At 41.0% G+C, this 14,450-nt stretch overlaps 2 protein-coding genes across 5 annotated transcripts in view; one reads left to right on the top strand and one right to left on the bottom strand.

Moving 5' to 3' along the window:
* The first annotated feature begins 1,137 nt into the window (after positions 1-1,137).
* Positions 1,138-14,450, top strand: part of antkmt (adenine nucleotide translocase lysine methyltransferase) — a 22,894-nt gene continuing 9,581 nt past the window's right edge. The window contains exons 1-5 of one of the 3 annotated variants that reach the window (XM_063059260.1): positions 1,138-1,185; positions 3,854-4,014; positions 5,674-5,778; positions 10,372-10,512; positions 14,092-14,142. In XM_063059260.1, coding sequence (XP_062915330.1) covers positions 3,856-4,014; positions 5,674-5,778; positions 10,372-10,512; positions 14,092-14,142 — 456 coding nt within the window. In that variant the 5' untranslated portion in view covers positions 1,138-1,185; positions 3,854-3,855. Of the gene's footprint in view, positions 1,204-1,350; positions 1,662-3,853; positions 4,015-5,673; positions 5,779-10,371; positions 10,513-14,091; positions 14,143-14,450 lie in introns of those variants that run through there. The other 2 variants (XM_063059261.1, XM_063059259.1) reach the window with 2 other exon arrangements.
* ccdc78 (coiled-coil domain containing 78) overlaps positions 9,125-14,450 on the bottom strand; it is a 140,978-nt gene continuing 135,652 nt past the window's right edge. For both annotated transcript variants that reach the window (XM_063059255.1, XM_063059256.1), the window contains exon 24: positions 9,125-10,090. The gene's annotated coding sequence lies outside the window, so the exon portion shown is untranslated. The remainder of the gene's footprint in view (positions 10,091-14,450) is intronic.

Below are 14,450 nucleotides of genomic sequence, written 5' to 3'. Positions count from 1 at the left end.
ATTCTCTACCAAATGAAGCAGAGGAAGCTACTTCAGTAAATATATTTAAGACAAGGTTGGATAGATTTTTGCATAGTAGGGGAATTAAGGCTTATGAGGAAAAAGGAGGTAGGTGGAGATGAGTCCATGGTCAGATCAGCCATGATCTTATTGAATGGCAGAGCAGGCTCGACGGGCCAGATGGCCGACTCCTGCTCCTATTTCTTATGTTCTTATTTCTAAGGAAATGTTACAGAAGAGGTTTGCCAGGATTGCTGCCTGGAATAGAGGGTATGTGATTGAAAGAGAGGTTGAACAAATGGATTTAATTATTCTGGAGCCTCAGAGTCCAAGGGGAGACCAGATTAAACTTTATAGAATCATGAGAGGCATGATAGTGTAGACAGCTTTTTTCAGAGGGTCTCATACTAGAGGGTATGCATTGAAGGTGAGAGGAGGGAAGTTCAAAGCAGATGTTTGGAGCAAGTGTTTTTTTGCACAGAGTGGTACACGGCTGGAATGCACTGTCAGGGATAGTGGTGGAGGCAGATACAATAAGGGTGTTTAATAGTCTCTTAGACAGGCACACAGAAAATGGATGGGGTATGGACCTCGTGCAGTCAAAAGGGACTAAGTATCATTAATTAGTTTGGCACATCATGGATGAAGGGGTCTGTTGCTGTGCTTTTTTGGTCTACGTTCATGCTCATCAAAATGTGTTAAAAGACCATAGTAGCATTACTGCTATTTCTAACTAATCAAAATACACAATGCTTCGAAATGTATTTCATTGGCTGCCAAAAGGCTCTGAGCTGCACTGTTCGTGGGAAATATTTCATGGATGCAGCAATTTATTTTCAGATGTTTCCAGTAACGAGGGATACAATAAAGGGTAAGTTTTAATGAAGTGACTCATTGAACCCCACTACTGGGTGGGATAATGGGACATGCTGGAGGAACTCAACAGGTCATGGGGCATCTCTGGAGGGAAATGAACAGTCGACATTTCGGGCCGAAACCCTTCATCAGCCCTGTTCTTTTCCCTCGATAGATGCTGCCGGACCTGCAGCGTTCCTTCAGCACTTCATGGGCTTTGCAGATGTTCTCTGAGTCACTGGGTGCGGAACGAAAGTGCCGGGCTCTTGGGGAGAGGTGAAGGCGGGCGCATCCGGTCCGTCGCGGAGATCGGAGGATCAGATGAACGTGGTTGGTGTCAGGGACGGGGTAGGAGTTGGTAGTGACCAGTCGTCCCGTTACCTCCCTCTTCACCCGCCGAGATGCAGTTCGCTGCCCTTCCCACTCCACACCCCCGTCCCGTCACTCTCAGAACCTTGCCGGTCCCCTTCATGCCTCCCCCTAACTCTCCATAAGTCCCCCCCCACCACCCTTTCCCCCGAGGCATCCCGTGTTTTTAATGTTCTGTTTGCACTTGCGCTCCTTCCCACTCTCTGCTGGATACTCTAATACAGAAACATTGCGCTACAAGCTCTGTGTAACCCCTGAATAACCTCAATGAGCTTTCTAGATTTGGCACTGAATGTAACAGGACATAGTTTTCACTTACAAAAGCTTTAATCAAAATAGTATGAAAGATGATCATTTGGTAACATTGATTCGAACTTGTTTTGATTAATGAGCATTTTGCTGAAAATTTGCGGCAAAATACTTCAAAATTGATCAAGGTATTTGCAGCTCTGATAAGCTTAAATGCAAAGTACTGTTCTGTGCAAAAGTCTTAAGCACATATGTGGCTAGGGTGCCTAAGGCGTTTGCATGGTATTGTATTTGTCAATGTGGGCTGGAGAGCATGTTTGTAAATCTGGTGGGAGGGAGGGATGTTGGGAACAGCGGGGGTGGAGCACCGCGGGATGGGTGCTGGACAGGTGCCTGGGTGGGGGATAGCGTAGGTGAAGATATACCCAGCCCTGAGACACCAGCAAGATAAGTTGATTCCAAACAATTGGTATACTGATTATTGCAATATGTCTCTGGTGCTTCCTATTCCCTTCCCCTTTTCCCAACCATGATTCCCTTCTCCCTGCCCCCTTCCCACTCTCAGTCCACAACAGAGCTCCATATCAGAATCAGGTTTATCATCACATGAAATTTTGTTTTTATATTTGCATTTAATTTAGATCACTTTTTAGAGATCTGTTTTCACTTTGACATGAAAGTCTTCTTCTCTTGATAGGCGTCAAAAAAGCCAAATTAAAGCCACTGTGATTCAATGTTGTAAAACGATAAAACATGAAAACTTCTGGGGGGGGGGATGAATACGTTTTATAGGGACTTTATGTGCCTAAGACTTTCACACAACACTGTTGCTAGACTGACCCCGGGGATCTTTAGTTTGACCTGTATTGAACTCCACAGTGTTAGGTGGCTCATTCAGCACATTTTAAACCTGTGTCTAGTCAATGCTGTGTCGGTCATTTGTCATGGTCAAGCATTCATGTCTTAGAGACAGTTTTGTGGTGACCAGTGCCTGCAGAGTCAAAAATTTATGGCAGAGAGGAGGCGATACATGCTTGTACATCCATCTGAGAAGATATGTTCGGCCTTATCCCATCCCAGTCATTCCTCTTTAGCCTTACTCATTACAGTATTTCATAACTAAATACCTTCCACCTGTAGGAGCCATGTATTCTGTATTGTGCATTTATTTTGTTTATTATGGTAACTAATCACAATTAATTTAGATCACTTTGTAGAGATCTGTTTTCACTTTGACACGAAAGAGTCTTTTTCTGTTGATTAGTGTCAAAAAAGCCAAATTAAATCCACTCTAATTCAATGTTGTACAACAATAAAACATGAAAACGTCCATGGGGGGAGGTGGGATGAAAACAAAGGGGATAAGTTGCGAACTCATGCTTATTTCGTGGCAGCTTGTAGCTTGGGACGTGAGATGTCATAACTTTGCTGACTGCTGAGATAACGCCTAATATCGCGTCAAGATTGTATGTTTGCTAATTGCTAATAAATGATGGAAATTAGGAATTCGACTCTTTGGAACAACCATTTCTTTGGAGCTGAGGCTGCATCGTGCAAATTTAACAATCCCGTGGGGGTTGCAGACTTGTGGCAGTTGTTTTGATTGTTGGATTAGTTTTTGCTGCACCACCTTTTATGACAATGGGATCCCAAGAAGAACTCAGTCCACGAAAGTGTAAAGGCAACATGTGGCAGAAATACGAGGGGAAGACAAGAAAATGAGCTCTCATTTTCATTCCTGATGGGTAAAGGAGTTCTGGGATTTGGAATGGGTGGTGATGAAGGAAGTGCATTTGCATATCCAATGCAGAATGGTGAGATACTTGGGAGGGACTCATACAGAATGTTTCTGTATGCATTCTGTTAATTTTCAAGGTGGTAAAGATCGCAGGTTTGGGGCGGGGGGGGGTGAATGCTAATGAAGAAGTTTTGGTGTGTTGAAGTGTGTTTTGTAGACTGTGCGCACTGTAGCCATGGTGTGCCGTAAGGAAAAAACAATGAAAGTTTAGGCAAGGATGCCCATTCTGTGCATCTAATGTATCAAAACACACCCTTTTTTTCAGTCCAGCATTGACCCAATAGGCTGGACAGTTGATTATTTTCAGAGTGTTCTTTTGTTATGTATAATTTATATTAATTTAAGTTTATGTGATTTATAATGTACTGTACTACTTCTGCAAAAAGCTAATTTCCATGGCATTTATAAGCTGGGTATATATTCACAAAATAATAAACATGAACACCCCCTGTGTCATACATTTGATGCTCTCAGCCTTACCATTTAGCAGAATACAGTGCGTCACTCAGAACTGTTTTTCTGTTTAAGTCTAAGAATTACATATACGTAGCAATACATTTCAACACATTTGATTTTCTTTAGGAATGGACCAGGATGACACTGAAGGAGAAGCCATCCTCAAGAACAAGTCAATTGGTGGCTGGGGTTTATTGCAGATTGCTGGATGCACTGGCTTAACTGCCTATATAGTATGGGCAGGCATACTGATGCCTGGTTTCAGGAGGGTACCTCTAAGGTTACAGGTAGGAGTATTCTTCAACAGCTAGCATGAATATTTAGTAAATTTCTCTTCTGTTAAACACCACAGAATTACTTTTAACTTCAGGATAAAATATGCTTATCAAAGTTCAAAATAAATTTATTTTCAAAGTACATATATGTCTTCATATACAACCGTGAGATTCATTGTCTTCCGGGCAAACGCGATAAATCTGTGAACCATAACAGTATCAACGAAAGTCCTCACCAACTGGGCGTTCAACCAGTGTGAGAAAGACAAGAAACTGCAAATACAAAAAGAAAGAAGTAATAACAATAAATAAATAAGCAATAAATATTGAGAAATGAGATGAAGAGCCCTTGAACGTGAGTCCATAGGTTGTGGGAACATTTCAGTGATGGGGCAAGTGAAGTTATCCCCTTTGGTTCAAGAGCCTGATAGCTGAAGGGTAATAACTGTTCCTGAACCTGGTGGTGTGAGTCCTGAGGCTCCTGTTCACCATCCTGATGACAGCAGCACAAAGAGAGCATGGCCTCGGTGGTGGTGGGGGGGGGGTGGTCACTGATGATGGATGTTGCTTTCCTGCAACAGCATTTCGTGTAGATGTGCTCAATGGTGGGGAGCGTTTTACCCAAGATGGGCTATGTCCACAACATTTGTAGGATTTTCCATTCAATGGCATTGGTATTTCCAAACCAGGTTGTGATGCAGCCAGTCAAAAGATGTTTTAGCTCCACCACACACCGACAGAAGTTTGTCAAAGTTTTAGATGTCATCCGGAGTCTTTGCAAACTCCTATGGAAGTAGAGACACATATTTGCACTTAAGGAACCATTTCCATCTTATGAAAATGGACAGCCCTATTGCAGATTCCTCCCACTATTTATGTCCCTCTTCCATTTTCTCACTGAGATCACAAACTGAGCATGTTGTCCACAAACATGACCTCGTTTGCCAGTATCTTGCTTATTTATTTAAAGAGAGCGTAGAACAGGACCTTCCAGCCCAATGAGTTGCACTGCCCAGCAACTAACCGATTTAACCCCAACCTAATCACAGGATAATTGACAATGACCAATTAACCTACAAACCAGTACATCTTTGGACTGTGAGAGGAAATTGGAGCTCCTAGAGGAAACACACACATTCACAAGGGGTGGGTGGGGGGGTGGTGACGTACAAATTCCGTACAGGTGGCTCCAGAATTGAACTCCAAACTCAGGAATGCACTGTGTAATGGCACTTTGTTAACCACGACACTGAAGAAAATCCTTCAAGTGCCCTACCATCCTTTAAAAGTTGCTTCACACAAAAGATGTTTTGGTTCCTGCCCTTACACTGATCTTTAGTTAACAAGACGTTACTTACCATTCAGTTATAATCATTGAACTGACAGAAAGAAATCCAACCTATCCCAAAATCTATTGTAATCTAAACGGCTTCACAGCCACTGCCCGTCATCTAATCTGGCATACGCTTCTCAGGGATAGAAAATTGCTATCAATCAACAGGCTAAGGGTTACTCTTCACTATATCTTCCTTTTATGTTTTTTTAAACTAAGGTCTTAACTGAATTTCTTTGGCGTAATTTTGAGGTTTTTAAGCTTTTGAAGAAATCAAGATCTTTTGTTAGTGACGGTATTTCAGCAGACTTAGGAAATATGGCTTTATCTTTTACCAGGTGCCATACATACCTGCAAGCCGCAAGCAAGTGCAGAATGTGATGACGTTGCTTAAAGGCCGGTCTGGCAAGATGGTGGACTTAGGATCAGGTGATGGCAGAATTGTATGTAAAACATTTGGATTAAAAACATCCTGATTCTGCAAGTAGCACGCTATTCAACCTTTGTAATTGGATTTCACAGCATAGAAAATGACAACAATACCTTAAAGATTTGTTTTTGTAGCCAGATATAATTTGCCTCATTTAGTAAGAGTTACTTAATCATGTTGTTTGATTAACTTTGAAGATGTAGGTTGATGACTTTTGTACAATTTTGAACATGATTCCCAGTTGCCAAAGTGGTAAGCATGTAGTGCCTCAGTGCCTGCCAGTTCTTGAAACAGCCCTCAGGGAATCAGAGATATACTGGAAGCCCATGCACCTCTTTGTGTCTGTGCACAGTTACTTGGGTTAATCCCAATCCTCAGTTCTCAGATCATAGTTCTGCAAGTTTTAGTAGATCAAGTGTTCATCCAGGTACCTTGTAAATGTGATGAAAGTTTCCGCCTTGACCACTCTTTCCAGCCGTGAATTCCAAGCGTCCTTTCTCTGAATTAAAAGATTAGTCTTCAAAGACCCTTAAAATTATTCTACCTTAGACCTATGCCCCTGGTTCCCGATCTTCCTGCGATATGAAAATAATTTCTTCTTTTTCACCCTTCTCAGCTCCCTCAATATTTTTCAAGGATTAACTTTAATCATCATATACATTTACATGTGTTGGGAATTTGCTGTGGTGTGTTGATGGCACAGGCAACAAAAAAGAACATTTATAAAGAATTATGTCAAAATAAATTTAAAAGTATAGATATGGAAAAATATGCATAAGTACTTAAATGCCAGCATGTATTTACAATATAAGCAGCATTAATATAACAGGTTGTTTTTTTACTAAATTTCTTCCACATCTTCTCTTTCTTGTATGAAAAAGAGCCCCGGCCTCGTCAATCTCTCCTCACACTTTAGATTCTTCAGCTCATTACAGGGCTTTCAATTCTTTCAAACTGCATTCCCCAACCCTCACTCACAGCTGCTGCTTGACCCGCTGAGTTCCAATAGACAATAGACAATAGGTGCAGGAGTGGGCCATTCAGCCCTTTGAGCCAGCACCACCATTCACTGTGATCATGGCTGATCATCCACAATCAGTACCCTGTTCCTGCCTTCTCCCCATATCCCTTTACTCCACTATCTTTAAGAGCTCTATCTAACTTAATTTGAAAGAATCCAGAGAATTGACCTCCACTGCCTTCTGAGGCAGAGCATTCCACAGAACCACAGCCCTCTGTGTGAAAAAGTTTTTCCTCAACTCTGTTCTAAATTGTCTAGCTCTTATTCTTAAACTTTGGCCTCTGGTTCTGGACTCCCCCAACATCGGGAGTATGTTTCCTGCCTCTAGCGTGTCCAATCCTTTAATAGTCTTATGTGTTTCAATCAGATCCCCTTTCATCCTTCTAAAATCCAGTGTATATAACCCCAGTCGATCCAATCTTTCAACATATGACAGTCCTGCCATCGCGGAAGTTAACCTTGTGAACCTACACTGCACTCCCTCCATAGCTACAATGTCCTTCCTCAAATTTGGAGACCAGAACTGTACATAATACTCCAGGTGTGGTCTCACCACGGCCCTGTACAACTGCAGAAGGACCTCTCAATTCCCCTTGTTATGAAGGCCAACATGCCATTAGCTTTCTTCACAGCCTGCTGTACTTGCATGCTTGCTTTCAGTGACTGATGAACAAGGACACCTAGATCCCGTTGTACTTCCTCCAGCAATAGTTTGTAACTTCATTGTAAACCCTAGTCGTAACAGATAGGAACAGAATTAGGCCGCTTGGCCCATCGAGTCTGCTCTGCCTTTCCATTATGGCTGCTTTATTATCTCTCTCAAGCCCACCCTCCTGCCTTTGTACAACATAGGAGCAGAATCTTCTCCAGTTCTGTCAGGTCTGCTAGAACCTTAGTACCTTCTCTATCTGGATAGGAGGTGCAGTAACACAAAGTGGACAATTCTTTTCTCCATTAAATGAAAATGTAACTCCAAGCCAAATGGAAAATATTTTCCCACCAGCCTGATTCTCTACGACACTGCTGATTCATTAAAATTAAAATGATGGTGGATGTTTATATTATAATTAATCTGTTAACCCAGCCTTCTTCAGTATTTTTAAAATATTGGAATATTTTATTCTGTAGCTGCAGGGTGAGTCTTACCTAAAGAGAAAATAGCTTTATTTGTCACATCTACGTTGAAACATGCAGTGAAATATGTCTGGATCAGATCAAATCCATGAGGATTGTGCGTCGAACAGCCCGCGAGTGTCACCATGCTTCAGGCACCAACATAGCATGCCCACAACTTACTAACCTTAACTCGTGCGTCTTTGAAATGTGGGAGGAAACCCATGTAGCCATGGGAAGAATGTACAAACTCCTTAAAGACAGCAGTGGGAATCGAACCCTGATTGCTGTTGCTGTGAAGTGATTGTGTTAACCACGACACTACCATGCTGCCTTTATTTAGAACCTCGCATAGTCCCTTCCCAAGATTATACACCTGGGGGGAATCAATTACCTTATGGTGAATTGTGGGCTTAATTTCACACCCCTGTCAAGAGAAATTTGTTTGAATTTTTCTTGTGCTTAGATCAAGGAAAAAATTTCTAATGCTATACAGGATACTATACTTTAGAGAAAAGGCAAAAGATCAGATGTATTTCCAGGATTACTCAAACACTGAAATTTGTGGCTGATTGCTGTATGGTTCCCTGGCCAGGAAGGCATAATGAAGGGAAAAAGGACATCAATTTGACATCGATTCAGATAAGGAGATAATAGGACAAAGGTAGAGGAAAGGAAGGTAGAGGGGTTCAAGGATTGGAACACAACAACTGGAGACAAGGCTGCTATTGGTGACATGGCACTGTTTGTCGTAATGAGTCGTCTCCCCTCCAACGGGAATATGGGGTGATGTGCTAAAAGGCTTAATTACCCTGGAAACATTGCTGAAATACTCACTGTTCTGCTGGGAATCCCAAGTCTGACCAATGAGATCTAGTGAGCTATTTGATTGCAGCAGTGCATAAGCTGAATGCTGCCTTCTCTGCTTGCACAGAGATATCTCATATCAAGGTTATGCAAGTGAGATTAGGAACAAGAAACAGCCTGCTATTTTATTTTGCAGCCCATTAGACAGATTCCATGTTCCTGTTTTTCTTACCCTGCAAGTGAAGGCAGATTTAAACCAAACTTGCAAAGTAGAAGTGAATTGTTTGAAGGTCAGCAAGGAGCCGTGGGGTTATGTGCTGCTTCTAGAAAACGATGCTAACGAGAAAATAACTGTTGGCGTCTTGCCCTTGTGTTGTATTTTAATCTTGCCTTTTTTGTCTACAGGAAGTGCCTGGCCCACTCATGAGGGAGTTTTTAATCACGTATCATTCCGTTCTGTAGTTCTTGGCTGAATGACTCCTCTAGTTTTAAGGAAAAATAGAGCAAGTCCCTCTTGAGCATTTCCTAGTAACAGTAGTGCTAGCAGAGGTCTATAAGCTGCTCATCTGGTAAACATCACAGATGGAGTGTGATTTGGGATGACTAACACATCGAGTTGCTTTTGCAGTGACCTGTCGTTGACAGTCAACACTTGGCAAACAACAAATTTTTTTTTTTCCAAAAATACTTTATTCAGAAATATTACAAAATAAAAATAATTACATACAAGAAAAGAAAACCATTCGTTGACTGTGAGTCCTTATTCAATACAGTTATTAACAATAAAAATTTTGCGTTGACTCTCTGTCCATTTACAAATGAAAGATGTTAACAACAAATAATTAGAAGAAGCTTGCCGAAGGTTCTTGCATCATAAAATCTCACAGCCCATAATGGGCCACCATTAAGCCTGTATCAGTCTTTTACATAACAGCGTATAATGTAAAGAAATAATCTGGTGCTTGAAAGAGTAACTGTTGGAAATTCATGTAGAATGTGAACTGCTTCATTGTAGAGGCAGAGATCAATATTGCTCAGATCCTCTGGGATAAAGAGCCTTGATGGTAACTTCCTGTGGAATGCATTTGCAATAGGCGGTGTTGGCAGGCAAGTCATTGGGTGTATTTAAGGAAGAAATTAATGGTTTCTTGATTGGTAAAGGGGTTAAGGGTTTTGGGGAGAAGGTGGCAGAATGGGATTGAAAAAAATCGGCATGATTGAATGACAGAGCAGACTTGATGAACAAGATGGCCTAATACTGTTCCTGTTCATTATGGACTTTCCATGTGGCCTCTCCAAACACCGTAGTGCCACTATGAAAGAGCAGGTGTTGAGTGTCAGCCTAGATCTTTGTCTTCAGAGAGGAACTTGAATCTTACCATCTCTAAAAGAGAAGAATATGTCCGTAAATGACCCACAACTGATAATTGCAGTTATCCAAAGCTTATAAGCATGTTGAACAGGATGCTTGTTTAAAATATGGACTCAGGCACAAAGAGCAGTTGGGCGGAATGGTTGCTTCTGTTCAATGAACTGTGAAAGAAAAATTGATGCAGCTGTTAAGTTTCACTTAAATTCGGGATGAGTTTGCTTTTTTTCCCCAAATTCCATTGTAGGTGTGTTTTCCTTGCAGTATTAATTCACCAAGTCCCCTGTATTCCATAGGTTTTGGAAGCTAGCAAACGTGGCTTCCACCCAGCTGTTGGCTACGAATTGAACCCATGGCTCATCAGGTTGTCACAGTTCCACGCTTGGAGAGCAGGCTACCTTGACAAGGTTTCTTATGTGAAACAAGATCTGTGGCAGGTAGATATAAAATCATTTTGACTTATTGAGTGGAAGAGCTCCATCACTTGATAGTAATGATTTTCCTCAAGTTTTCTCAGATTTAAATATGAACTTATAGAAAACACTCTTATCTTGCACTGGTTACTTTTAATTTTTTATGAAAAATGTTTTATTACAATAGACAATAGGTGCAGGAGTAGGCCATTCGGCCCTTCGAGCCAGCACCGCCATTCACTGGGATCATGGCTGATCATCTACAATCAGTACCCTGTTTCTGCCTTCTCCCCATATCGCTTCACTCCACTATCTTTAAGAGCTCTATCTAACTCTTTCTTGAAAGAATCCAGAGAATTGGCCTGCACTGCCTTCTGAGGCAGAGCATTCCACAGATCCACAACCCTCTGTGTGAAAAAGTTTTTCCTGAACTCCATTCTAAATGGTCTACCCCTTATTCTTAAACTGTGGCCTCTGCTTCTGGACTCCCCCAACATTGGGAACATGTTTCCTGCCTCTAGCGTGTCCAATCCCTTAATAATCTTATATGTTTCGATCAGATCCCCTCTCATCCTTCTAAATTCCAGTGTATACAAGCCCAGTCGCTCCAATCTTTCAACATATGACATTCCCGCCATCCCTGGAATTAACCCAGTGAACCTACGCTGCACTCCCTCAATAGCTAGAATGTCCTTCCTCAAATTTGGAGACCAAAACTGCACACAGTACTCCAGGTGTGGTCTCACCAGGGCCCTGTACAGCTGCAGAAGGACCTCTTTGCTCCTATACTCAACTCCCCTTGTTATGAAGGCCAACATGCCATTAGCTTTCTTCACTGTCTGCTGTACCTGCATGCTTACTTTCAGTGGCTGATGAACAAGGACACCCAGATCTTGTTGCACTTCCCCTTTTCCTAACTTGACACCATTCAGATAGTAATCTGCCTTCCTGTTCTTGCCACCAAAGTGGATAATCTCACATTTATCCACATTAAACTGCATCTGCCATGCATCTGCCCACTCACCCAACCTGTCCAAGTCGCCCTGCATTCTCATAACATCCTCCTCACATTTCACACTGTCACCCAGCTTTTTGTCATCTGCAAATTTGCTAATGTTTACTTTTAATCCCTTCATCTAAATCATTAATGTATATTGTAAATAGCTGAGGTCCCAGCACCGAGCCTTGCGGTACCCCACTAGTCACTGCCTGCCATTCTGAAAAGTACCCATTAATCCCTACTCTTTGTTTCTTGTCTGCCAACCAATTTTCTATCCATGTCAGTACCCTACCCCCAATATCATGTGCTCTAATTTTGCCCATTAATCTCCTATATGGGACCTTATCAAAGGTTTTCTGAAAGTCCAGGTACACTACATCCACTGGCTTTCCCATGTCCATTTTCATAGTTACTTCCTCAAAAAATTCCAGAAGATTAGTCAAGCATGATTTCCCCATCGTAAATCCATGCTGACTCAGACCTATCCTGCTACTGCTATCCAAATATGCCGCTATTTCATCTTTTATAATTGACTCCAGCATCTTCCCCACCACTGATGTCAGACTAACTGGTCTATAATTGCCTGTTTTCTCTCTCCCTCCTTTCTTAAAAAGTGGGATAACATTAGCTACTCTCCAATCTGCAGGAACTGATCCTGAATCCGAACATTGGAAAATGATTACCAATGCGTCCACGATTTCTAGAGCCACCTCCTTAAGTACCCTGGGATACAGACCATCAGGCCCTGGGGATTTATTAGCCTTCAGTCTCATCAATTTACCCAACACCATTTTCTGCCTGATGTGAATTTCTTTCAGTTCCTCCGTTACCCTAGATCCTCTGGCCACAATTACATCTGGGAGATTGTTTGTGTCTTCCCTAGTGAAGATAGATCCAAAGTACCTGTTCAGCTCGTCTGCCATTTCCTTGTTCCCCATAATAATTTCACCCATTTCTGTCTTCAAGGGCCCAACTTTGGTTTAACTAATTTTTTCCTCTTCACATACATAAAGAAGCTTTTACTATCCTCCTTTAAATTCTTGGCTAGCTTACCTTCGTACCTCATCTTTTCCCCCTGTATTGCCTTTTCAGTTATCTTCTGTTGCTCCTTAAAAGTCTCCCAATCTTCTGGATAATAGTGCCAGTAACATTACAGTAGACTGTCTTACATAAAGTGCACCTCGCACACTATGTTAACCTGTCAATCTTCAGGCTATCTCATTCAGGGAATTGTGCTAATATTATTTTGTGACTGTATGTGCTGGATTGCAGCTACAGTATACACTGTATGTGACTATATCTACTGTGTTTTGCATCTTCCAGAGGAACAAAGTTTCATTTAGCATTTAGCTGTATACATGTGCATGGTTGAATGACAATAAATTTCAACTTGAAATTCCACCTATGTGAAATTATATTTAGATGCTCATTTTCTTCAGGCTAACAAATTCAAGCATTGTAAAATAATGCAAGTATCATTATGGTAGGTACAAACAGTAAACTTAAAATCTTGTTCTAGAATAGCAAAGGTTTTAATTCTGTCTGTGTGCTACTTTCCTATTTAAGATGAACAGATTTTATAGCGAGAGATATATCAAAAAGCTGAAAGGACCAGCCTTGTGAAGTAGCTGATTGGATCAGAAGGGAACTATCCACATTATGTAAATACCTTTTCAAGATTTAATGTTAAAATCTGCCATTGAGAACCATTATGGTCTGAAGTGATGTATAATACACGGAGAACATCTTGGTTACTAGCCCCCGTAATATCCAAGAGATCTTCAAGGAGCACGCCTCAGAAAGGCGACGTCCATCATTAAAGACCTCCATCACTTAGGACATGCTCTCTTCTCATTGAAGGAGGTACAGAAGCCTGAAGGCACACACTCATTGATTCAGGAACAGCTTCTTCCCCTCTGCCATCTGATTCCCAAATGGACATTGAGTCCATGAACACTACCTCACTTTTTTAAATATATATTTCTTCTATTTTTTTTGCACTATTTTTAACCGATTTAATATACTTATATATACATAATGTAATTGATTAATTTATTCTTTCTGTATTATCATGTATTGCATTACTGGTGCTACTAAGTTAACAAATTTCACAACACATGCGGATGATAATAAACCTGATTCTGATTTTGATTCAGAATAAGTCAAAATATTTGATTGAAAATTATTGGAACAAAGTTGACTCATTATAGAAGCATCCCACCCATCCTTTATCTGCCTCTGTCTCTGTACTGCTGAACACCTATTTACATCACCAACTTGCAATTCTGAGTAAAGGTCAATGAATTGAAACACTAGCTTTTACTCTCTCAAAAGATGCTCCACATCCAGTATTTTATGCTTTTATTTCAGACTTCCAGCCTCTGTGCTCTCTTAAATTCATCTTACTTTTCATTATGCAGCATTTTAGTGAGAGGGGCCTTGAGAGACTGGAAAATTACAGGAAATTCGTGGACTATTCAGTAACAAAGTTTTGTATTTAAAATTATTATCCTTATTTTTACAATGATATAAAATACACAAATATTATGCTCAGAAATAATCTCCCAAATATTGATGATAATGGATGTTCTTATTTTTATTAGGTTGATCTGTCACACTGTTCCAATGTAACAGTTTTCCTAGCTCCCAGTGTGGTAAGTGGTATTTTATCATATCTCCCTTTCCCCTCCCTTCTCCCCTCCCTTCCCCCCTCCCCCCTCCAATCCCCCCCTCTAAAACCCCTAACCCTCTCCCCATCTACCTCTATTACTCCTCTCTCCTTTCCCCATGTTCCCAGTACAAATACATTCATGTACTTTTTCTCATTCATCCAATTAGAAACTACGTGAGTCTTTACCCAGTATTGTTAGAAGCATTCTTCCAAACATACTGTATATAATGTATGTGACAACATTTTTCTTTATTCCTCTTATTTCATTGTACATTCTCTAATGCAGATCGT

Source organism: Mobula hypostoma, chromosome 9, assembly GCF_963921235.1.
Source record: "Mobula hypostoma chromosome 9, sMobHyp1.1, whole genome shotgun sequence".
In the NCBI taxonomy this organism is placed as follows: domain Eukaryota; kingdom Metazoa; phylum Chordata; class Chondrichthyes; order Myliobatiformes; family Myliobatidae; genus Mobula; species Mobula hypostoma.
Note: the sequence above shows the minus strand (reverse complement) of the source record. Positions and strands in the feature narration are given on the sequence as shown.